At 39.5% G+C, this 26429-nt stretch overlaps 1 protein-coding gene and 1 long non-coding RNA gene across 3 annotated transcripts; one reads left to right on the forward strand and one right to left on the reverse strand.

Annotated features, from left to right (window-relative positions):
• The first annotated feature begins 225 nt into the window (after positions 1–225).
• On the forward strand, positions 226–23219 carry cnot10 (CCR4-NOT transcription complex, subunit 10). Of its 2 annotated transcripts, none has more exons than XM_058053826.1 (20): positions 226–459; positions 4230–4321; positions 6934–7095; positions 7157–7307; positions 7953–8092; positions 8205–8279; positions 8349–8432; positions 11141–11258; positions 11404–11553; positions 12455–12657; positions 14702–14823; positions 14909–15088; positions 16977–17057; positions 17124–17237; positions 17335–17465; positions 19116–19148; positions 20086–20213; positions 22045–22120; positions 22873–22995; positions 23071–23219. In XM_058053826.1, exons 1-20 carry the CDS (start codon positions 444–446, stop codon positions 23109–23111), a joined length of 2220 nt encoding a protein of 739 aa, XP_057909809.1. In that variant the 5' UTR covers positions 226–443; the 3' UTR covers positions 23112–23219. The 2 variants fall into 2 exon arrangements, with proteins under 2 accessions (XP_057909809.1, XP_057909810.1); XM_058053827.1 differs by having other exon boundaries at positions 228–459; positions 7956–8092.
• Positions 23220–24958: 1739 nt separating this feature from the next.
• On the reverse strand, positions 24959–25357 carry LOC131105568 (uncharacterized). Its single transcript, XR_009119960.1, has 2 exons — positions 25184–25357; positions 24959–25113 (listed from the first exon to the last, which is right to left on the reverse strand). It is a non-coding gene; the product is annotated as an uncharacterized LOC131105568 (long non-coding RNA).
• Between the last annotated feature and the right edge of the window lie 1072 nt (positions 25358–26429).

The following is a 26429-nucleotide window of genomic DNA, read 5'->3' on the forward strand; positions in this document are numbered from 1 at the left end:
TAAAAACACAACAAATGCGTTGTATGTGTTCTACTCGGTCTGTTGTATATCTTCCTTTTTTCCTGTAAGAGTTCATATCAGATAACATGCGTGATTACTGAATGTAATTTGTAATCAAGGTCATTTCTTTTCACATTTTTTAGAATGAGTTTGTGGTTTGAATTCGGAATAATTGGACAAAAAATAAATGGTATTATATGCATCTGTTCCACTCCAATACAGAGAGGGCGCTGCAGTTCCATGCAACTCGTCGACAACCACAAGGAAGAAGACGCATGGGAAAGTGACAGATTTTTTTGTGTGTTTGTGTGAGCTACCTTCTGTGTGAAACACTACAGTGTGCAAACATAGAATTCATATTTACGCAGCTGAAATAGGCCAGCGATTTAATCGGCACCAGAACTGAAAACTGAATCTCTTACCGCCCCAAGTCACATCTCAGCATGGCAGAAAACACAGGTAAGGTGATTAGTTCATGCTAGCTGGTTAGCTTTAGCTTAGGAGTCGGTTGAATTGGCGTTTGAACGTAGACGTAATTCATGCTTAAACACCGTGGTTGCTAACACATGGTGTAAATAGCCGCTGTTCGGGTGTTAGTTTGTGTTCATTTTTTAGAGTTGTTTATGTACTTTCCTCCGAGCTTCACTGATGCGCCTGCATCGCTGCCATACGTTTGTACGTGTTGGGATGGTGTGTGTTTTCTGTGCTTTGTGATGAGCATCAATGATACCGATGCGCTGGGAGTTGATTTGGGATGGACGAACGGTCTCATGACGGAGTGTGCTAACGTCAGCTCACGAATATGTCGAAATGGCTCAAAACAACGACGCAAAGCACGAGAGGTGGGAGGCTCGATCCAAATATCGATATCATCGCGGTGGCACCGCGATACTATCGGTGTGGAATCATTCAAGAGTGGTTAGATCGATATTTTTATGTTTTCTTTGATGTTTATTTTCACAAATCTCTGTTGATGTGTTGTTCAATTATAGTGTACATATGCATTTGCAGGGTTAGACACATTTTACATATCAATTAATACAAAATATATTTTATTATATATATATATATATATATATATATATATATATATATATATATATATATATATATATATATATATATATATATATATATATATATATATTAAATATATTTTAAAAAATGATGCAGGCTCGTATGCAGTGACCGATCCAGTGCTTGAAAAATGTCCAAAGTGCGTCTCTTTGCCGTTTTTTTTTATCGGTCTCCTGCATATTCTGAATAAGAACACCAAAAAACAAAACAGCAGTAAATGTATAACAATAAAGTCCAAATAATAAGAAAAAAATATATAATTTTTTAAATAATAATTTATGAGAATAGCATCATAATATGAGCAATAATGTAATTTTAGTAGCATTAAGTTGAAATATTAAAGGTAAAAGACATGACAAAAAGTCCTAATATGACAAACAAAACAAGTAGTTTTTGTCAAATTAAGTTGCAGAAATGTTAGGAGAACAAAGTCCAAATATTAAGAAAAAAATATATAATTTTTTAAATGATAATTTATGAGAATAGCATCATAATATGAGCAATAATGTAATTTTAGCAGCATTAAATTGAAATACTAAAGGTAAAAGACATGACAAAAAGCTGGCACAATTAACAATTAATGAAGCACTATTAAACACTAAAAACGGAGCAGATATATAAAATATATTTTTCTTCATATTACAACCTAATTTTTGTAAAATGGTGACTTTTTTGTTAAAAGATGACCACTTTTGGTTTAACTGTATTCCCCTAATATTTCAGCTATTGTTAAAATGACCACCCTTTTTGCCCAAACTTCATTTGAACGTGCATCATGTTACAATTGAGTGCATCCCATAATCAGTTCCCAGTTCCACATGTCCAAAAGGAGTAGGAAGAAGCAAAGCTTATTAAATCCTACCCCTCCATCTGGTACTTTTACAATCACTAACTCTTACATTTGTTCACTTCCTGCCTTTCTGATATAATTTTTTTTTTATTGTTTTGTATTTTTCTAAAATATAACTACCAAAAAAACCCAACAAAACCACATGCATCAAAATAGAAAAATCAGCATTCATATTATTGAAATAAAATATTAATATTAAGAGGAAAAGGTCTTGTGATATTGTGAGGAAATATATCATATAAAGGGGACCTATTATGTTATTTTTTTGATCCTTTGTATTGAGTCGTGGTCTCCTATAGAGCAGCTACACCAAATAACCAGCACAGAAAAGATTTTCCAGATTCTGCACCTATTCCAACTGTCTTTCCTCTGATTTGTGCTTCCTGAGGCACAAAACAAAATAAAGTTGTCATTTTTGGAAAATGAAGTAGAGAAAAAAGTTTTGATACTATGGGAATAAAGTCATAGTATGACAAAGAACATTTACAAAAAGAGGTGAAATATTTGGAAAATGTAAAAACAAAACAGCCAAAAATGGGGAAAAGGCCACAGTTACTGTATATGACAAAGATGAGATGCATTTTTGTCTTGAAATATAAGTTTTTGGGGTGGCACGGCGATCAAGTGGTTAGCGCAGGGTTAACCAGGGTTCAATTCCACCCTCGGCCGTCCCTGTGTGGAGTTTGCATGTTCTCCCTGTGCATGCGTGGGTTTTCTCCGGTACTCTGGTTTCCTCCCACATTCCAAAAACATGCTAGGTTAATTAGCCATTCCAAATTGTCCATGGGTATGAATGTGAGTGTGAATGGTTGTTTGTCTATATGCGCCCTGTGATTGGCTGGCCACCAGTCCAGGGTGTACCCCGCCTTTCGCCCAAAGACAGCTGGGATAGGCTCCAGCCCCCCCACAACCCTTGTGAGGATAAGCGGTAGAAAATGAATGAATGAAGTTTTTAATAATGAGTATTTTTAGAATGTGCCATAGGTCATTAAAAAGAAATGGACTTCAGGCCGCACTTTGGACACCCCTACTATAAATGGTAGTGATGAATTCTAATAAGGAGGTCTCAGGAGATCTATGGTCCTATAATGGTCAGAATTGTGGACCACTACCGTTTGTTGAAGATTTTGTAGCAATGTGTGCAGAGGCTGACATCACATTGAAAAAGTTGGGTGAGCGACATCCCTTTCTGAAATACTGGGCAAAATCACCCAATGGAAATGTAAGGATTTTTACTTTTCATTTATGGACATTTTATGCACTGACATAAAATAGTAAAAAAATAACATGGACTTTATAAACGTTAGTTTTGTGAAATATTGTTAAATTGTTGTCAAATAAGGATTAACACATTACACCAGTTTTAAAGTGGCTACATTGGCTCCGCGTCCGCTTCAGGATGGATTCTCTTACTGGTTTTTAAATGTCTAAACGGCCTTGCACCGTCTTATATTTCTGATCTGCTTTTACCATATCAACCCCCGCGGACCCTGCGGCCCTCCGGCACTGGCCTTGTAACAATACCAAAACCCAGAACCAAAACCCACAGTGAGGCAGCATTTAGCCACTATGGCCCCCACCTGAGGAACAGCCTGCCGGAGAGCCTCAGGACTGCGGAGACTGTTGATATTTTTAAAAAAGATTAAAGACACACCTTTTTAATCAGGCTTTTAACTCATATTTTAAAATTTTAAAAATATTTTTAGTCCTATTTTATGCTCTTAGTCTTTGGCTTTTAACTCCAGTGTTTCCTCGGGGGGCCTCCACACTGGGGGCTGTGTCGGGTCTGCTGAGGGGGCGCCATCCTTGGGTCCCTTCGACCCGGCCGGCTGGGGGTTCCTCCCTTTGATGTGGGGGTCCGCCCGTCTGTCGGAGTCGGGGGGCCCGGGTGCTGGTCCCCCGATGACACTGCCTGCGGCTCCTCCCAGTGTGGACGGCCCCAAAGGTGGCGTTTCCTTGATCCTCAAAGCCATGCCATGTCTCCCTACTGTGTGTGTGTGTGTGTGTGTGTCTAGTATGGAGGGTGGGAGGGAGGGGCTTTCTTAGTAATTGTTTTTCCTTTTAATTGTGGTAATTGTTTTGAATTCTGTAAAGCACTTTGTGTTGCATGTCTTTGCAGGAAAAGTGCTCTACAAATAAAGTTGATTTGATTTGAAGCGTGTTACACATATTTTTATTTGGCCAAAAATTCACCAAAACATTCAATGCCCTTGAAAAACAAGTAGGTATATATATATATATATATATATGGATACGAATGTCTGTAGAAGATTCAACTCGTCTTGTTTTTCTGTCCCATCAGAGCAAAACGACACAAAGCACGACAACGCGTCTTCGCCCGGAATGACAGACCAAGAGAAAGAAATGGCCGCCTGCGCGTATGAATCCTTCTTGGTAAATGTTGTCTTTTTTTTCTTAGAATTGGCACCATTTGCTTGGAAAGACACTCCGAATGATTAACTCCAAGTATTGATCATATCCAGCAGGGGTGTCCATCCACTCTCTGCATATTCTAAAAATAAAATCAATTCATTCAAGCTAAGATATGTTACGAGAAGTTATACTAATAAGGGTTTGTCTTTGTCACCTATAAGACGAGATGTGAATGTTTTGTTCAGATAGCCTCTCGACACGAGTCACCTTTACACCTTTACTCTCCTATTACCCAAATATAGTACATATAATAAGAAAAAAATAAGACATATTTATGACCTTGTAAATTCAAACCATTTTAATATTAGAGCCCTCGAGACATGAAATAACACCCCATAGTCACTTTATACACCTCTTGCCCAACATAACAGCCATAATAAGAAAGAAATAACATAAGATAAACATAAGACATTTAAGACATATTTCCGACCTTCTAAATATATAGTATTTAACATTATTAGAGTCATCTAGACCAGTGTTTTTCAACCTTTTTTGAGCCACGGCACGTTTTTTACATTGTAAAAATCTTGTGGCACACCACGAACCAAAAATGTTCCAAAATGTCCCCACGACCTCACACGTGCATCAATAAGTCTATGGGAGGAACAAGGTAGGTGTTGCCACACGGACCAATATTACATTATATTATATTACATATAATATTACATTGCTCTGCCAGTCTTTACACCACAGACACTCCACAGTAGCCACGTTTTTACATCACCACTTCTTCTCTTTCCGAATGACCTTTTGGGAAACAATGGTATCCATGGAAAGGAATATTCCAATCTCTTGTCTACATGCGCCGTGAAAATCAACCAGAATAGTCAATAGGGCATGCCCAGTAAAACGTAAACATCAACATCACGTGATATGGCTTCCCCGAGTTTTTCTTTCACTTGTTGGAATAACTCCGTATTGGCAGTTTTTCGTCTGTCCAGTCTTGAAATTTAGTTTGAATCAAAAACAAACTTTGCTTAGTCCAGTGCCGATTGCTGGCCTCCATTTTTAAAAGTGAAGAACGTCTGGATCTGCGTGTTACGTCATATCTGAGCATGCGCTGGAAGAACGCACCCGGGATCAATTTAAACAGGAAAAGATCAAATTCAATCTTGCTAATATTTTATAATTAAACTCAGGACATGTTTTATATAGATATACATTTTCTTTTTTAATAAAACTGCACTTGTGAATAAAGTATAGAAGGGTTTAGATCAGGGGTATCAAACTCAATTTACCTGGGGGCCACTGGAGCTAGGGTCTGGGCGAGGCTGGGCCGCATCAGGTTTTCCAAAAAAAAAAAACGCATTTATTAAAAACAGAAAAATGAATAAACTTTGTTTTGGTTCCGATTTTCTACAAGAAAAGCTCTGATAAAACATTCCACTGTTCTCAAATATCTTTTATATAACATTTTTATTTTTCTACACAAAATAAGATCAAGAATAAAGAAAATCAATCAGTAATAAATAAATGTAATAATAATAAAACTGCAAATAATTAAAAATTAAGAAACCACATAGTTGGTGGGTAGACAAAGGATTTTTTTTCAGATTAAAATGAACAAAGCATTATTAGAGCCCTGTAGACATGACAAAACACGACTATAGTCACATTTATACTCTTTTTATTTACAACATATTGCGCAACTGCAGGGTCATGTGACACAGGCTAACTCGCAAGCTAGAGAGCTAGCGAACTAAACGGTAGCCTCCAAGCTATTTCCTTTAAACTTAAAAAGCCAAAAACTTACCACTTCCACACGGATAGGGAGGATAACTATTAACAGTTATTTAACCTTTAACATGAACATGAATCAAACGTAATCATTTTTTCTGGGTACATGATACCATACAGCATCCGTATCAAACTTAAACATTAAACTTTCATATCAAGGCGGGGGCCTCAAACTAGTGTCCTGCGGGCCGCGTGTTTGAGACCCCTGGGTTAAAGGAATATTCCAATGTGAATTGTAATATTTGGGTCCATGTATACTATTGACATAATGGCTATTGACATCATATTTGCAAATGATGATTAATAAATGTTAATTATAAAAAGTGATATTGGATAATTCCTCACGGCACACCTGACGGTTTCTCAAGGTACACTAGTGTACCGCGGCACAGTGGTTGAAAATCACTGATCTAGACATTAAATTTCAGCTTTACACTCCTATTGCCCAATAGAGTAACCATAATAAGACAAAATAAGACATTTAAGACATAAGGCCTGTGCGACATTGTCAATAAAAGCCTTTTGTTTGGGCGATCGGATCTGATGCTTGTGCGTCTCAGCCAACACTTACAGTAACATTACTGACCCCTAGTGACCACTGTAGAATACTTCATATCATCACATCATCTTTGAATGCTTTATCTCAGTGCCTTACCTTGTACATCATTTCAACATTTTTATGCTTGTAAGTTCATTTAGGAAATAAATACGTATGGTTTGCTTCAATATGCTAATTTTCTGACTAATAATTCGCTCATAAAACAGCATGATTTGACAGAAGTTTTCCCCCACGTTTGAGAACAATGAGAATAAATACGCCAGTCCTGTCTTGGCAGGCCGGTAAGTACAACGAGTCTCTCAGGCACCTGGAAGCCCTGCAGGAGCTGAACAAGGAGGACTACAAGATCGCTTTGAATAAAGCCGTTGTGGAGTTTTACAAGAGCGGTCAGACTACCACCGGAACTCTGAAGCAAAGCCTCATGGCCATGAAGAACCAGGTAAGCGCTTGTAACCAGATCGCCTGGTGGATCGTGAGACAAGACTTTGTCTTCCGTCCAGGTTCACACAGCAACGGAGGACGTGGATGGGCTGGATGACGTCGAGAACAGCTTGTTGTACTACAATCAAGCCATCATCCACTATCATATGCGGCAATACTCTGAAGCCATTTCCATCGGAGAGAGACTTTATCAGTTCCTGGAACCATTTGGTATGAATGCTGAAGGATATGTCTTCATTGGGAAATGTTTGATTGCTTTAAAACAGGGGTGCCCAAACTCTGGCCTGCGGTGCCACATTCTGAAAATGGTAATGGTTTAATTTCATTTGAACATGCATCAGATTCCAATTGAGTGCATCCCATAATCAGTTCCCAGTTCCACATGTCCAAAAGGAGTAGGAAGAAGCAAAGCTTATTAAATCCTACCCCTCCATCTGGTACTTTTACAATCACTAACTCTTACATTTGTAACTACAAACTACAAAAAAAAACAACACAAGCCACATGCATCAAAATAGAAAAATCAGCATTCATGTTATTGGAATAAAGTCAAAATATTAAGAGGAAAAGGTCTTGTGATATTGTGAGGAAATATATAATTTAAATGTAAAAACAAAACAGCCACAAAATGGGGAAAAAGGCCATAGTTACTGTATACGACAAAGATGAGATGCATGTCTTGAAATATACGTTTTTATTATTGTTTTTATTATTTGTATTTATTTATTATTTTATTATTCATTTTTATATTTATATGAATTTTTTTTCCCCTGGCCGGAAGAAGGTTTGGACACCCCTGCTTTAAAAGGAAACCCATGGAGTTGTGGCATGGAGTCATTGTGGTATTTGTCCTAGAAGAAAAGTTCTCCCAGGCTGTGTGTTTTCTGCTGGTGGATTTGTACCTGCTCACCTTCCAGCCTGAGAAGGCCCTCCACCTGTTGGCGGTGCTGGACAAACTGTCTGTGCAAGGAAGCAACAAGAACGGCAAAGGAGAGGTACGGACGACCCGCTGCTCACATTGTCGTTCATTCGCTGTTAAGTTGAACCTCAGTTGAACCTCAGCATCTGTCAACGTTGCAAGCACTTCACCCCGTCCTTTGTTTTCAGAACAACAAAAACGGGGGGAGCCAGAAGGCCGACTTCTCAGCAATGATCGAGGCAGCTAAATCCAAGATGCATCAGGTATATGGTGTACTTCCTCCGCTGTTTGGGTTCTACCTGCTGTTCACAGCTATTACTCCTCCTCTGCAGTATAAAGTCAGAGCCTACATTCAGATGAAATCCTCCAAGGCGTGTAAAAGGGAGATCAAGTCCGTGATGAACACGGCAGGAAACGTGAGTCTCCATGTTTTTCATGAAATCATGCGTTTTGATATTCCGTAAAACAACACAGTTAGATGTATTTAAAAAAAAAAACAAAAAAAAACGACATCTCAGCTTAGGTGTGTATGAACTTAACTTTGTGCTTTGTTTTTTTTTTTAAATAAAATATTCCTCGTAAATAATGTAAAAAAAATTCTTCGTGCAATATTATGACTTCATTTCCATAATTTTATAACTTTTTCCCTACCCTAATTTTCCCAAAATGACAACTTTTGTTTTGTGTATCATATTACAACAAAAATATATTTTTTCTTTAATATTTCAACTCTATGCCACTAAAAGGACATTGTTCTTCCTCATAATATTACATCATAGTTTTCTCGTACATTTTCTTCTTGTAATTATGACTTTGTTCATGTCATTTTAATTTTTTTTTTACTTAATAGGGGTCACTATTTAAAAAAAAAAAAAACGACATCTCAGCTTAGGTGTGTATGAACTTAACTTTATGCTTTGTTTTCCCCCTTTTTTAAATAAAATATTCCTCGTAAATAATGTAAAAATTCTCTTCGTGCAATATTATGACTTCATTTCCATAATTTTATAACTTTTCCCTACCCTAATTTTGCCAATATGACAACTTTTGTTTTGTTTGTGTATCATATTACAACAAAAAATATATTTTTTCTTTAATATTTCAACTCTATGCCACTAAAAGGACATTGTTCTTCCTCATAATATTACATCATAGTTTTCTCGTACATTTTCTTCTTGTAATTATGACTTTATTCATGTCATTTTTTTTTACCTAATAGGGGTCAGTATTTAAAAAAAAAACACAACATCTCAGCTTAGGTGTGTATGAGCTTAACTTTGTGCTTTGTTTTCCCCCTTTTTTTAAATAAAATATTCCTCGTAAATAATGTAAAAATTTTCTTTGTGTAATATTATGACTTAATTTTCATAATTTTATAACTTTTTCCCTACCCTAATTTTCCTAAAATGACAACTTTTGTTTTATGTATCCTTTACAACAAAAAATATGTTTTTTCTTTAATATTTTAAATCTATGCCACTAAAAGGACATTGTTCTTCCTCATAATATTACATCATAGTTTTCTCGTACATTTTCTTCTTGTAATTATGACTTTATTCATGTCATTTTTTTTTAACTTTTAAGTTTTTTGTTTCCCCATAGTATTTAAAGGGGAACTGCATTTTTCTTTGGAATTTTGCCCATCATTCACAATCCTTATGTGAAACATGAATACATATCTTTTTCCCTTTTCTGTGCATTATGACACAACAAAAGGAGTTATGATAGCTAACAATGCTGTCACTGGGATACACCTATTTCGAATATGAAGCCCGCTAAAAAGACTCGGTAGACTTGTATATGTAACACTGTTGGCTTTTTTTGTGAGGGCTTTAGCATAAAAATAGGTATTTCCCATGACGTCCGTTGTTAGCTAGCTCATATTAACTTGTCTTCTCACGTTAAAATGCACAGAAAAGGCAAAGAAATGTGTTCCTGTTTTGCATTAAGATTGAGCATAAGCAAAATTCCCAAAAAATTGCAGTTCCCCCTTTAAATATTACTCTTTTTGCGTTCATATTTTAACACCATGCTACTACAATGACATTATTCTTCCTCATAATATTACCAGTTTATTCACATAAAATAGTAACTTTTTCTCGTAAAAATATTTACATTTTATTCTCTTAAAATTATGTTTTTTGGGATTTTTTTTCTAGCTATTTCAACTTTTTCTTGTGCATTTTTTAATTAAGATTACTTTATTCACATCAAATTTTGACTTTATTCCTATAATAGTATGGATCTTTTCCCCCAACCTCAACTTCCAAAATTGTGTTTTGTTTTTTTCTGATAACTTTACAACAATATACGTGTATTCTTTAATATTTCAACTCTGTTACTAAAATGACATTATTCTTCTTTATAATGTCAGTTTATGCTCATAAAATTGAGACTTCTTTTGTCGTTCCAATGTTTTTTTCATTTCTGCCTTTTTTTTTACGTTATTTGAACTTTTTTTTGTACATTTTCCTCTTGTAATGATGACTTAATACGCATTATGTTTTGACATGATTCCCATAATGTTGTCCTTTTTTCCCACATTATGTTTCTCATAATATTAAAAAGTTTAAATTTAAAATTATTTATAAAAAGTTAAATTTTATTTTAATTTAACTCAATGCTACGAAGATTACATTATTTTGTCCTTATTCTCGTAAACAATGTTTTTTTCATTTCTGCTTTTTTTTTACGTTTAACTTTTTTTGTACATTTTCCTCTTGTAATGATGACTTAATCCCCATTATGTTTTGACATGATTCCCATAATGTTGTCCTTTTTTCCCCACATTATGTTTCTCATATTATTAAAAAAAATATTTTTTTTTTTAAAAAAGGTTTTTTAAAATTTAACTCAATGCTACGAAGATGACATTATTTTGTCCTTATTCTTGTAAACAATGTTTTTTTCTTTCCTTAGGATTCATTTAAATTTTCCAACAATTGCAACTTTTCCTTGAATTTTTTTAAAATCACAATTATGACTTATGTTCCCATAATATTTAAAGTTAATGCTAAATGTATGACACTTTCTGCAACCTAATTAGCATTAGCATGGCTAAATATGTTAAATAAATTGTTAAACATCATTGAATTGACGAAGGTGAATTTCTCTTCCATGTCAGTCTGCGCCTTCGCTATTCCTCAAGAGTAACTTTGAATATCTGCGAGGAAACTACCGGAAAGCAGTGAAGCTGCTCAACAGCTCCAACATAGCAGAACACCCTGGACCCATCAAGACAGGTGACACATATTGTTCCTCTCCAAATGTCTGGAGAAGCTCAGATGAAATTTGATGAAATTGATGAAAATGTCAATGTGCATGAATGCAACATTGAACAGCTTTGTCGTCTTTGTGGCATTTGAACTGTCTCTGGTCTGCGTTCAGGCGAGTGTATGCGGTGTATGTTCTGGAACAATCTCGGCTGCATCCACTTTGCAATGGGGAAACATAACTTCGGCATTTTCTACTTCAAGAAGGCTTTACAAGAGAACGACCACACTTGCGCACAGCTTGGAGACGGCGGTAACGGGCAAGGTGGGTCAGTTGTCTTCTTCTCTAACATTTCTTGTTGGTATGGAAAGGTTTGATTTCACATTTCCCCTGAACATAACCTTGAGACCGGACCTGGGGAAAATGACATTCAGTTCACTTCAGTTACGTTAATTCATTCAATCCCATAAGCTGTCCCTTTGGTAGCGGCCATTCCTCTTGTAATGATCACTGATTCAAGGCACACAGAATATTGTCTTCTCGAGCTATATAGACATGGTATATGCCAAAAAAAAAAACATTTGAGATACTATGATAAATATTATAATAATGTATATTATATACTTGAAATATCTATGTAATAAGTTAGGGTTCCATAAATTTCTTAAAATGTATAAAAGATAAGTTAAAAATGTGAACAACATGATATCAAAAACATATTTTTTGAGGAATACCTGGAATATGAAATAACAAATTTTCTTTACGAAGATATTTCAAGAAAACAACCTGACCGGGTCATTTTTGACCCACTTATGGAAGGTTGGGGTCGTAACACAAACACAAAAATTTCTTAAAATGTATAAAAGATAAGTTAAAAATGTGAACGGCATGATGTCAAAAACATGTTTTTTGAGGAATACCTGGAATATGAAATGATAACAATTTTTCATTATGAAGATATTTGAAGAAAACAACCTGACCGGGTCATTTTTGACCCACTTGTGCATCTAAGGGTTAAGAGGATGATGTATGTGGGAAAATTCAAAATAAATTCAAACTTGTGCACCTAATTCTTGTTTTTAGAGGGAAAACACTCGAGAATAAACTGTTGAAAAAAATTTGGTATAACATTCATTCCCATGATGCTCAGAACTCTACATTGTCATTTTACTGTTTTTTTTTTATTTGCTCCCTTTTTTTCCCCCCTTGCTCACTCTGCCTTCAGCCAAGAAATTCACAGGTATCCCCATGTGTGCTCTCCTGGCCAACAAACGCTATGAGCTTCTCTACAACTGTGGCATCCAGCTGCTGCACATCGGCAGACCTTTGGCCGCCTTCGAGTGTCTGATTGAGGCTGTGCAGGTTTACCATTCCAACCCTCGGCTGTGGCTGCGGCTTGCGGAGTGTTGCATCTCTGCCAATAAAGGGGTAAGAGTCATTCAGCCTTTTGCTTTCATTTCATCTTGGAGTTGTCTTGGTTTTAGACCTTCTAGTTGTCCGGTGAGTCCATAAGGATAGTGTGTGTTTTGTGGAAAACTTATTGTACAGCGGTCGGCGTCGGAGCTTCTTAGAGGGACAGTAGATCCTCGCACATTCCCAGCATTCACTATCCTGTACGTTTGTGGATTTTTGTTTCCCCCCCGAAAATAAGCCGCTTTCATGGTTGAGTATGGTCTGTTGGGAAAAAATATGCATATTTAAGCACATTTTGCAATTTTTTTTAATAAGACATTCGGAAAACCTGATGATATGTACTATTCTACACTGGTCAGTCGGCGTGAGTCATGTTAGGCGAGACACACAAGCACCAGACTCCATCGCAACAAGCGCAACGGTTGAATATGGTTGGTTGGGAAAAAATATGCATATTTAAGCACATTTTGCATTTTTTTAAAATAAAAGATATTCAGAAAACCTGATATGTAGTATTCTACACTGGTTAGAGGTGTGAGTAATGTTAGGCGAGACACACACGCACCAGACTCCATCGCAACAAGCGCAACAATCCCTAACATTAGCTGCTGTTGCAGCCGTAACGCTCGCCAAGCTAAAACTCAACTCTGGACCGAGTCTTCTACCGCTTATCCTCACGAGGGTCGCGGGTGTGCTGGAGCCTATCCCAGCTGTCTTCGGGCGAGAGGCGGGGTACACCCTGGACTGGTGGCCAGCCAATCCCAGGGCACATATAGACAAACAACCATTCACACTCACATTCATACCCATGGACAATTTGGAGTGGCTAATTAACCTAGCATGTTTTTGGAATGTGGGAGGAAACCGGAGTACCCGGAGAAAACCCAAAAATCAACATTTTCACCAGCATATTGATTACTCTCAGAATTAGGGATCGACCGATATGTTTTTTTTCCGGCCGATGGCCGATTTTGCTTGGGCCTATATTTGTGGCCGATACTGCTTTTGCTTCCTCAATTTATATGAAAAAATGACAGTGATAACAAATATTACAGGTCAACTTTAAAAGGAGTAAATATTAAGGATCGACCGATACATCGGCCGGTTGATATATCGAGCCGATATTTGCGTTTTTTCCTTGTATCGGTATCGGCCGATACGCTGCGAAGGAGCAGTCATCACATGGATGCCAGATAAATTTAAACTACGACAGAAATGTTTTGCACATAGTTGAATATTTATTCCTTTTAAAGTTGATAATGCCTTTTAAATGTGTTTAAGAAAGCTGAATCCTACTGTGTTCGGTGTTTACATTTCAATAAATATTTGTAAATATTAAACATGAGACCTGTAATATTTGTTATCATGGTCATTTTTTTCATGTAAATTGAGGGATCAAAAGCAGTATCGGCCACAGATATCGGCCCAAGCAAAATCGGTCATCGACTAAGGGTGATGGGGAAAAAATCGGTATCTGCATCGGCCCCAAAAAACCCATATATCGGTCGATCCCTAGTGTTTACATTTCAATAAATATTTGTTTAAACATGAGACCTGTAATATTTATTATCATGGTCATTTTTTCATGTAAATTGAGGGATCAAAAGCAGTATCGGCCACAAATATTGGCACAAGCAAAATCGGCCATCGGCTAAGGGTAATGGAAAAAAAACAGTATATGCATCGGCCCCAAAAAAACCATATCGGTCAATCCCTAGTAAATATTCAACTATATGCAAAACTTTTCTATCGTAGTTTAGGTTCTTTCTAGCATCGATGTGATGCCTGTCTGTAAATCATGTGGCGGAAAAATATATCGGCGAAACCTCGCGCGTATCGGCCGATACGATTCAAGTAAAGAACGCAAATATCAGCCCGATATATTGATCGGCCGATGTATCGGTCGATCCTTACTCAGAATGTAACTCCCGCAAACAGCAGGGATCTACTGTGTTTGCACTTCATTGTATAAACATCAAGTGCAATTTCATTTGGAATGTTTTTTGGAATTTTTTAATGCTTGCTCTCTAAGAGGACTTTTGTCATTGTTTGCTTTCAGGGTTCGGAACAGGAAAACAAAGGTTTGCCTTGTAAAAAAGGAATCGTTCAGTCAATTGTGGGACAGGGCTACCATCGCAAGATTGTTTTGGCTTCCCAGTCCATGCAGAACACAATTTACAGGTTAGTGCATACACTCACTACCTTGACTTTCATCATGGACGTCTTTGTGATTCAAATCCAATCTCCTTGGTTTTTTTTTGTGCAGTGAGGGCCAATCAGCAGCCATCCCAGTAGCCAGTATGGAGTTTGCAGCCATCTGCTTAAGGAACGCTCTCCTGCTGTTGCCTGAACACCAACAGCAGGATGCAAAGACGGAGAACAGCTCCAAGAGCTCCAGTCAGTCAGGAAGCACAGAGAGCGGCAGCGAGAACAGCGATGCTTGCAGGTAAGACAAACGCACACACGCAGCATGTACACAATCTCTCCCGGTCTTAGGAAACGTATCTTTATCTGATCCGCTGTTGGGGGTAAATGTCGTCATTGATGTGAACAGTAAATAGTGTTCTTGTTTGCTAAATCCAAGGATGAAGAGTCTTGAACCAGTCATGATGTGCTATATATATCACTATATTGATGCTTACTATGGTACACATTATGGCATTGGATGCTCATATCAACTCGTACTTCGGTACGAGGTACATTATTAAAAAAAACAACAACAACTTTAAACTGTATTATAGAAAGCAGGAAGTGAACAAATGTAACAGTTAATGATTGTAAAAGTACCAGATGGAGGGGTAGGATTTAATAAGCTTTGCTTCTTCCTACTCCTTTTGGACATGTGGAACTGGGAACTGATTGTGGGATGCACTCAATTGGAATCTGATGCATGTTCAAATCCAATCCAATCCACTTTATTTATATAGCACATTTTATAAATATAATTTCCAAAGTGCTGCACTGACTAGTAAAATAAAAAGTGAAAATAAAATACAATAAATAAAAGGCACAAATTGGATTTAATCCAAAACTAAAAGATCATTTAAGAAATTAAATAGTAAAATAGATATTTAAATATTAAAAACAGGGCTCTACATTAAAACCAAAAATGACTTGCCCATGGGGAATCCTTAAGGTGAGAACTACTTGCCCGAATATGCTGATAATTCATCAGATAATAGTACCGATGCATTGTATTTGGAGGAATGTCTGAAACGTATGTTAACATGGCATGCCATACTACCTTACACATGGTAGTCGTAGTAAGCAGTGATATTTACAAGTTGTGCACCACAATCAAACATTATTGAATAGACACATTTATTACTTTATTACTTATATTTAATACTTGTTTAGGAGGCACTGCTTCATCACTTTTTGCTCTTTTCCTTCACAAGTTGTTGAAGAATTAGACCATGTTGGCAGGGACGCCATGATAGATGTTTTCCTAGTCAAACCATCGCTCATTGGTTCATCGCCAACAAGAAAGATTCAGGGTGTGGGTAAAATGCGGACTGCGGACCGCGGTCTAAATAAAGGATTCTGATTGGTCCATTTCAAGATTGGCAAGGATTGGTTTGCAAATTAGCACCGGAATTACACAGTCCGTGTTTTACCAACACCCAACAAGAACCGCTTTTAAAAAAACTCTTGGCAGTATGGCAGGGGTCTCAAACTCAATTTACCAGGGGGCCACTGGAGCTAGGGTCTGGACGAGGCTGGGCCGCATCAGGTTTTCCAAAAAAAAACAACAAAACACAAAATAAGATCAAGAATAAAGAAAATCAATCAGTAATAAATAAATATAATAATAATAATAAAAAGTTAAGAAAGCACATATTGTTGGTGGATAGACAAATGATTTTTTTCATATTAAAATGAACAAAGCATTATTAGAGCCCTGTAGACATGACAAAACACGACTATAGTCACATTTATACTCTTTTTATTTACAACATATTGCGCAACTGCAGGGTCTTGAGACACATGCTAACTCGCAAACTAGAGAGCTAGCCACCTAAACGGTAGCCTCCAAGTTATTAGTATAAAAAATAAAAGCAATTAAAATAAAAAGAAAGAACTAAAGGACACAAGACCATACGACTCACTCCAAGTTAAAAGCCCGAGAATAAAAGTGGGTTTTAAGACGAGACTTAAAGCTTTCGATGTTGGGGGGCTTTTTTTACTTGGGAGGGGAGAGAGTTCCGTAGTTTGGGGCCGACCACAGAAAAGGCTCGGCCCCCCTTGGTCTTAAGTCTCGTCAAATGTTCAAATGAAATCAACCCATTACCAACTATGTCACACTCTTCTGTTACACGTCATGTGTTGGACAGCGGTAAAGGTCAGGAAGCCGACAAGCTACTCTCTGCAGCGCCATCATCTCCTCTCAGAAAACAGGAAGTGGAAAACCTCAGGTAATCAAACCGGGTGTGCACATGCAGAGGGGCGGTTGTTAATGCTACATGACGTGTCACGTGCAGGTGCTCCATCTTGGCGTGCAGTGCCTACGTTGCATTAGCACTGGGCGATAACCTGATGGCTCTGAACCACGCTGAGAAACTGCTCCATCAATCAAAGCTGTCGGGATCCCTCAAGTACGTTTTTGGCCTGGAACTTGACATTGACACGAACGATTCTCGACCTTTGACTCCATGCTTGGAATGACACAGCCGTTGGGTTTGCTGCGTTCAGGTTCCTCGGTCACCTCTACGCTGCTGAGGCGCTGATGTCACTTGACAGGATCTCCGACGCGATCGCTCACCTCAACCCAGAGAATGTCAACGACGTGTCGATGGGCACGCAGAGCAGCGAGCAAGACCCAGGTCTACTGCTTTTACGATTCTTTTGACAAGAACACCAGAACACATCCGTGCATGAGTCTTCTTCATGTCAACAGATTTTATATGCTCAGTCTATGAAAATATTCCATGCAAAAGTAAGGAATCCTACTTTGCGGCAATTGGCATATCACGGTCAGTTCTGGTACCAATTAACTACCATAAATGAGGATATTATTGTGTAGGTAATTCTCATACTTGGTTACATTTACTATTTGTAGTACCACATTATACAAATTTTAATTTGAGAATTTGAATGAATGCTTTACCACAGTTTCCCTATACAGAAATACGAGAGGAGAAATATGATCTCAGGGAAGAAGTACATTTGAAACACTTCTATGCTAGGACTACGTTATGCTAGCCATAGCATTTCAGTATGTGGAATCAAACTATGGAATGGATTGAGTAAGGAAATCAAACAATGCACAACGATGAGCCAATTCAAGAAACAATACAAGCAGTTGATGTTTGCTACAAATAGACGGTGTAGACATTGAACGGGTGAAGGAAAATACATTTCTGGGGATCACAATAGATGAAAATATGAGCTGGAAACCTCATATTACAAATATACAACATAAGGTGGACAGAAATATTTCAGTATTGAACAAAGCAAAATTTGTTGTCAATCAGAAATCACTCCACACTCTTTATTGCTCTCTGGTTCTACCATATCTTATTTATTGTGTGGAAATATGGGCTAATAACTATAAAAGCAATCTTCACTGGCTAAATGTACTGCAAAAAAGGTCAGTAAGGATAATTCATAATGCCGCCTACAGAGAACATACTAACTCCTTATTTGTAAAATGACAAATACTTCAACTTGCTGATATAGTTCATCTTCAAACAGCTAAAATAATGCATAAGGCTAAAATAAGCAATTAGCTAAAAATGTCATCCAATACTTCTCTACAAGAGAGGAGAAATATGATCTCAGGGAAGAAGTACATTTGAAACACTTCTATGCTAGGACTACGTTATGCTAGCCATAGCATTTCAGTATGTGGAATCAAACTATGGAATGGATTGAGTAAGGAAATCAAACAATGCACAACGATGAGCCAATTCAAGAAACAATACAAGCAGTTGATGTTTGCTAAATCCAAGGATGAAGAGTCTTGAACCAGTCATGATGTGCTATATATATCACTATATTGACACGCACTATGGTACACATTATGGCATTGGATGCTCATATCACCGAGTACTTCGGTATGAGGTACATTATTTAAAAAAAACCAAAAAACCTTAAACTGTATTATAGAAAGCAGGAAGTGAACAAATGTAACAGTTAGCGATTGTAAAAGTACCAGATGGAGGGGTAGGATTTAATAAGCTTTGCTTCTTCCTACTTCTTTTGGACATGTGGAACTGGGAACTGATTATGGGATGCACTCAATTGTAATCTGATGCATGTTCAAGTGAACCAAAACCATTACCATTACATTTCAATAGATTTGGCGCCACCTGTCAGTCGTTGCTCATAAACACAGGGCAAGACCAGAAACATATTTTTAACTCAAACGCAGAAAGTGGGTCATTTATAACTAAATTTGTTTGAAATTTATGGTCATTTCACATAATCACCACAATATGCGTAATCTCCTTTTTTTTGCTTTCCCCGAGCAGGATCTGATAAAGGAGATGAGCCAGCTGAATCCTGTAAGTGTATACCCAAATACTAACGACTCTTTCTTTCCCATCATCCACTATCGCTACGTCAATCATGAACACATATTTATTTCCCATGTCTGTGCAGGCCAAAGTGAGAAAAACAGTTGGCATTAGGGAGCTAACAATGAATGTTATGGGACACACCTATTTGGATAAAATAAAATTTTGGATAAAACCCTCTAAAAAAAAACAAAAACAAAAACAAAACTTTAACATTTTATGGTTTTCATTCATTCATTTTCTACCGCTTATCCTCACGAGGGTCGCGGGGGGTGCTGGAGCCTATCCCAACTGTCTTCGGGCGAGAGGCGGGGTACACCCTGGACTGGTGGCCAGCCAATCACAGGGCGCATATAGACAAACAACCATTCACACTCACATTCATACCTATGGACAATTTGGAGTGGCTAATTAACCTAGCATGTTTTTGGAATGTGGGAGGAAACCGGAGTACCCGGAGAAAACCCACGCATGCACGGGGAGAACATGCAAACTCCACACAGAGATGGCCCAGGGTGGGATTGAACCCTGGTCTCCTGGCTGTGAGGTCTGCGTGCTAACCACTCGACGGAATCTCAGATTTGAGCAACTTTTCTGCTTGTTGCCCCAATCTTCTAGGATACACATGAAAGGCATGATTTCCAAACACAGCAGCATTTCCAGTAGGGAGTCTTACCTTAGTGGCCTGAGCCAATGCCAGTGACGGTGACACTAGCAAGGCATTGTGTTGTGACTTCATACAATAATCCAAATGGGTTTGTCCTGTTCCGTGCACCGTTAGCTCCGACATGCTTAGTCTCTCTTTCGAAGGCACAGTAAAGAGAGAAATGTGTGTTCATGTTTCACCGAAGGATTGTTGTGGATGATGGGGGGGAAGTTTTACTTGAAACGCAGCAATGAGCAAGTTTTCATTGTGTGTTTGCAGCCGGGAAGCAGACGCCTCTGTGTTATCCCAGCAGCGTGGCGTCAGCTCGGGCCATGATGCTCTTCAACCTGGGCAGCGCGTACTGCTTGCGCAGCGAATATGACAAAGCTCGCAAGTGCCTTCATCAGGTAACCGGGGTTCCCGCACAAGTTGGAATTTGGTTTTGTAAAGATTTGATTGTCAACTCCTTTCAGTCGGTCGCCACTGGAAAAAAAATAGCGTCATGACCTGATGTCCCTGAATGCGCCTCATTTGCTTGCTGTGCCACCACAAGGTGGGGGCTATGGTTATGGAAGGCTTGGCCGAGCTTGAGATCAAAGATGGACTGAGATGGACTGTTGGAGAAAATGGAAAAGGAAGAAATGAGAGTACATCCATCCATTTTCTATACCGCGTGCATGCTGGAGCCTATCCCAGCTGTCTTCGGGCGAGAGGCCAGTACATGGAGAAAACTGACAAACGGGGAGAACATGCAAACTCCACACAGAGATTCCCAAGCGGGAAATCGAACCCGGGTCTCCTAGCTAGCTCCTAGCTGCACGCTAACCACTCGGTCACCATGCAGCCAGAAATGAGTGCGACAAAAAAGTGTTCTGTGTAAGCGTCCATCCACCCGTTTTCTCTGCCACTTATCTTCACTAGGGTCACAGGTATGCTGGAGCCTATCCCAGCTGACTTTAGATGAGAGGCGAGGTACTCTGGACTGGTCTCAGTTTATTGCAAACCAGCATTAAAGTTGAAATAAGCTGTTCATCAGCTCATCAAATGCTTAAAGGGGACCTTTGTATTGACTTGTGGACTTGTATAGAGCAGCTACACACAATAACCAGCACAGAAAGCTTTCTCCATCTTCCAGAATCTGCACCTATTCCAGCTGTATTTCCTTGGCTTTCCAAAACACTCTGGTTTTTTTTTTAATTTATTCCACCCACGACCCGACTCAGAGCATGCCCACTCATCTTGCACAGCTAACAGCCGGTACCCGGGCACGCCCATATAATGAAGTCTGGCTCATTGTGGTGTCACAGTGAGCAAACTTAGCCGGAATTGGCAGGAGGGCACCAAACATGGGACATTGAAAGGTGGAAGCCATCATGATCATCATTCAACGGGAACAATATAGCTTCAGGTTGTGCAGGGGCGTGAAACGACAGCCATCTATGTGGAGATGTTGCAGGGCATCCCTCTGGCTTTTTCAACAGGACAACGCTGCACTTCAATAAGAACTTCTTCCAGATCAATAAGCTCGCTATTTTGGACCATCAAGTGCGTTCCCTTCATCTAAATCCAATGGGGAACAATTGGGAAAGGGAAGTTAACAAAAATGGCCATCAATTCCAGACAGTGGATTCCGTCCGTGAAGGCATCTTCACCACCTGGATCAACATTCCCACTAGTCTCCCGGAAACACTGGCATCAAGCATGCCTAAGGTCATTTGTCAGCTGATTAACAGTAACAGTGCAGATACTCATTCCCATTTCCAGCATTCATTCATTCATTTTCTATCGCTTTTTCCTCACGAGGGTCGCGGGGGGGCTGGAGCCTATCCCAGCTGTCTATGGGCGAGAGGCGGGGTACACCCTGGACTGGTCGCCAGCCAATCCCAGGGCACATATAGACAAACAACCATTCACACTCACATTCATACCTATGGACAATTTGGAGTGGCTAATTAACCTAGCATGTTTTTGGAATGTGGGAGGAAACCGGAGTACCCGGAGAAAACCCACACATGCACGGGGAGAACATGCAAACTCCACACAGAGATGGCTGAGGGTGGAATTGAACCCTGGTCCTCTAGCTGTGAGGTCTGCGCGCTAACCACTCGACGACCATGCCGCCCCCATTTTCAGCATTTTATTTTTATTTTAGGGTTTCCGTTTTTTTGAAGCTACGGTCTTGGCTTAATTGTTTTTTTGTGCATTGCAGTTGATGTGGATTTGTGTCGTTTTTTTCAGGCTGCCTCTATGGTGAACACCAAGGAGATCCCACCTGAAGCCATCCTGTTGGGAGTCTACCTGGAGTTGCAGAACGGTCAGCTGTCACTTATTATTATCATTTACTTTACATGAAAACATGTCATTGTTGCAATCAGTTCATACAGCTTAAGTATTTCTCCTCCGACCCCTCTCCAGTCACCACAGGTGCGCCCCAGGACTCTGTCCCGGGGCCCCTTCTTTTCATAACCTATCTTCTCCCCCTCGGCCATATCTTCCGCAAATTTAACATTCACTTCCACTGCTTCACGGATGACACCCAGCTCTACCTTTCTTCCAAAGCTAACTCCACACTCCCGCCCCCCTCCCTCACCTCCTGTCTCTCTGAAATAAAATCATGGTTCACCTCTAACTTTCTGAAACTTAATAGCAATAAAACTGAATTCTTACTCATCGGCACCAAATCCACCTTATCTAAAGTTGACTCCTTCTCTCTCTCCATCGACAGCTCCTTAGTCTCTTACTAACATTAGCATGTTAGCATACTCTTCCATGGTTCATGGTCAAGGAATCTAAATATGTAGATAAAATAAATGTAGGACTTCATGCTACTTGTTAGCATACTAGCATTTTTTGCATTTTCACAAGTAGACATATATAAGCACTTGGCTTGCTGACATTTTAGCATTGCTAGCATGCTAATATCGGCGTAGTAGCATTTTAGCCCTTTTCATGTGTACACACGTGTAATTGAATTATTATGTACAAATAATTCAAATATCACAGGTTTATTCTTGTATAAAAAAATTCTCTTAACATTTTGGCTTTATTCTGGTGTGATGTTTGTAGGGAACACGCAGTTGGCCTTGCAGATCATCAAACGGAACCAACTGCTGCCCACGGCCACCCAGAGGTTGTCCCCAGACTCCCGCAAAGCCATCCAGCTGCCCTCGTCCTTCACACAAGTTCAGCGTAAATGAGCCTCCGTCCGTTAGACCACCCAGACACTCTGAGGAGCCTTGATATTTATTATGCTTCTTCTCTCAGCATCCGGGCGTGTGTTAAATGCAAATCTGGCGGCCGACTGATGTGATACGCGATCATGGACTGAGGCTTCTCGACCTTTTAAATTCATTTTGACCACAGGATCTGTGTGTATGAATTGAATTGCAAAAATACATTTTTATTTACTTTGACGTGTGACTGTCTTGAATACTTTTATAGTCTCAACCATGATATACCGAGATATATCAAGTTCTCATCTGAGAAGCTTTCAACGGTCAAGTGAATTGCTGACTACTAATGTGATCAGATAAGAAAGGAAAACTTATGGAAGGTTGGGGTAGTAACACAAAAACTAAAATTTCTTAAAATGTATAAAAGATAAGTAAAAAATGTGAACGACATGATATCACAAATATGTTTTTGAGGAATACCTGGAATATGAAATGATAGCAATTTTTCATTATGAAGATATTTCTATAAAACAACCTGACCGGGTCATTTTTGGAAGGTTGGGGTAGTAACACAAAAACAAAAATTTCTTAAAATGTATAAAAGATAAGTTAAAAATGTACTTCGTACTTTGGTACGAGGTACATTATTTAAAATACAACACTGATGATGTGTCTAAGTTGCACCGAAAGTGTATGTCAGAACTAGTTGACCTGGCTAAGCCAGTGACCTCCGGGAATAGGCCGGATGACAACCATGAAAAGGACGGCGACTGCTGGAGAGACAGCTGACAACTGGAAAGACAGTAACCGGGGCGGTGAGGGCTATCAACCTAAGCTGCTGCTCCCATGAGGGGGCACCCACAAGCAAGCTACGGAGAACCCAACAGAATCATACCCCCAGGGGTGCCCGAGAGGGGGTTGAGGATGAGCACCCCAACAGGACGGACAATCAGGCAACGACCCTTGCTAATGGAAAAACGACAACTAATGCAGCCTGTCCATGTGGCAAAGTCTGCAAGAACCAGCGTGGTCTGAAGATCCACCAGACCAAAATGAAATGCTTGACGGGGAAGCTGGTGGTGCAATGCACAGGTCCAGTACCTGGTGAGACGCAGGAGGAGCCGGGCCCGGAGTCAACCCACAGTGCCCAGAACCTCCAAGCTCCACAATCCCCACCCTGTGTCAGGCATTCCGAACATCGCCGGGTCATGTGGCCTGCTGCCAACATGGAAAGAGAGCGGCTCGAGTTTGACAATGATCTGGACCAAGTCCTTAGAGCTACTGCCAGGGGAGATGCAGACCAGAAGATATGGACGATGTCTGCATAAGGATCATTTTAGATGGTTATGTTTTAAGATGTTATGCTTAATGTTTATAGCCTGTACTATTTACAACATCATTTAGTTTGTTTTCACAAAATGCAATTTGATATTGTAATACTTTACTTTACAGCTGTGGTGTACTGGCCACCGGTCCAGGGTGTACCCCGCCTCTCGCCCCCAAGTCAGCCGTACTATGTACTATGACTGTTGTGGTCAGAGGTGTAAATGTTCAGAAATCCTATGTGTTTGATTGCAGGACCTTCTGGGCTGTGACCTGTCTGAGACTTCAGGACCATAGACAGCGATGGTCACAGACTGAGTGCTGTCAGTCTTAAAGGTACTATATGTAAGAAATGTGTAGATGAGCAGGTCAAAAATCTGCCCTGCCGTAAAATGCATGCACCCCATATTTCCAACATGGGAACTTTTTTTTTTTTCAAGTGATGACATCCACATGAGAGATGGATGTCTTTAAAGCAATAATGTGAACTATAGACATGTAGCAGTTATACTGGTCCAAGTGGGGGGTGCATGCAAATCTCGGCAGGTCAAAATCCACCCGCTGTAGAATGCATGCACCCATATTTGCAGATGGGGAATTTAAAATTCACCAAATAACCATTGTGTTGCCACATAATGAATGAATGAGTGGAACCCCCAAGTTCAACACTTTTATTTTTCATTTTACAGTCCAAAGTATGTCAAACGGGTGAGATCGACTGTTGCATCATGCCTCATTCACTGTCTGTTAACAACTCTTCCTTGTGGTTTGGTTGGTTTGGTCATATTTGTCATTAGTTATGCAGAAATACCTAAATGGCGGAAGAAATGTGTTACAAAGCGCCACAATTACATTGTAAATGTCTAACCCGCTCCACTCACCGTATTCCTGGATACGCATGCGTCAAATGCTTGACATACCAAACAAATACCAAGCCAATAAATCGAAGTTTTCATATACTGTGTGCTTTAGGTATCTCATAGTAACTGATAAAGCAGACAAAAGGTATACTATCTTCGTTAATCTGAAATCCTGTGGCGAAAAAAACCCGCAGCGTCACTTATTTTCGGTTTTAACTGAGCGTGCGCGCTCCCGCGAGGTGGATGCAAAATCCGGGTTAATTTTTGAAGTGTTCAACGCTGTTGCAGGCATGTGTTTGGCCAGCTATGTGGGGCGGGTTGAGCGTGAACCAGGAAGTGCGGGGATCTCGTGTGTGCGCGCGCGCGCTGTTCTGTCGTTGCTGGCTAGTCGAAAAAGAAAGTTGACCGGAAGCAGCAGGCAACCTGTCTGTCTGTCTTTCTCTGACGAAGTCAGGCCGCCCCTTACCACGGTTTGGGGTTGAAAATAGTGACAGTTAACACCGCCACGACCGTGGAGAAGTGCCGAAGTAAACGGTTTGTCTTACAACACCATCATTTTCAATGGCGCCAATTTAATTCGGTATAGAGTCGGCGTTCCAACACCCTGACGGAGAACACTGGAGTTGCCATGTAACTCAGACGCCGCACAAGCAATGCTACAAGGTCAGTATCAAAGTTTTAAATCACGTTGAAGCACGAATAGTGGCGTTTCGCTCCGACAATAGGAGAATATACAGTATATAAACGATGTCGAAGTTGACGAGCTGAAGCCGAGGTCGCCATTTTGTGGACATAATTGGCGCGCAGAATGCTCGAAATGACGGAAGCAATTGTTTCAACCGGTTCATTTGCAATCCATAACATAATGTGAACGACTTTGGCCCAAATTGACAACGATTTTTTAAAAGTATGTTTCGCTACCCTCGTCATAGTCAATGACAACTGAAGCTAAAAGTGGTTTATTTGGAAATATTTCGTTTGACGTGAAAATCCCTTGATGTCCTGGTTACGTCGCGTGCATGGCGTGTTCAGTTTGTGTTGGAACTTGTTGCCGTCAGAGGCGAGGTTAGGTGAGTGTTAGGTGTTAGGTGAGTGTAAGCCGCCGATTTTATCTTTGAGCATCATTGTGACAACGGAGGAGAAAGCACACTCATAACCCTTCTCCCTTATTCGGTCTATTTTAATGGCGACTAAAAAAACTTACTTCTGTACACCGCATCATTACAATAACCAAGCTCCGAACCTGGGGAGACAGAGCCTTCTCCAT

The sequence above is a fragment of the Doryrhamphus excisus genome, chromosome 17, assembly GCF_030265055.1.
Source record: "Doryrhamphus excisus isolate RoL2022-K1 chromosome 17, RoL_Dexc_1.0, whole genome shotgun sequence".
NCBI classification, from domain to species: domain Eukaryota; kingdom Metazoa; phylum Chordata; class Actinopteri; order Syngnathiformes; family Syngnathidae; genus Doryrhamphus; species Doryrhamphus excisus.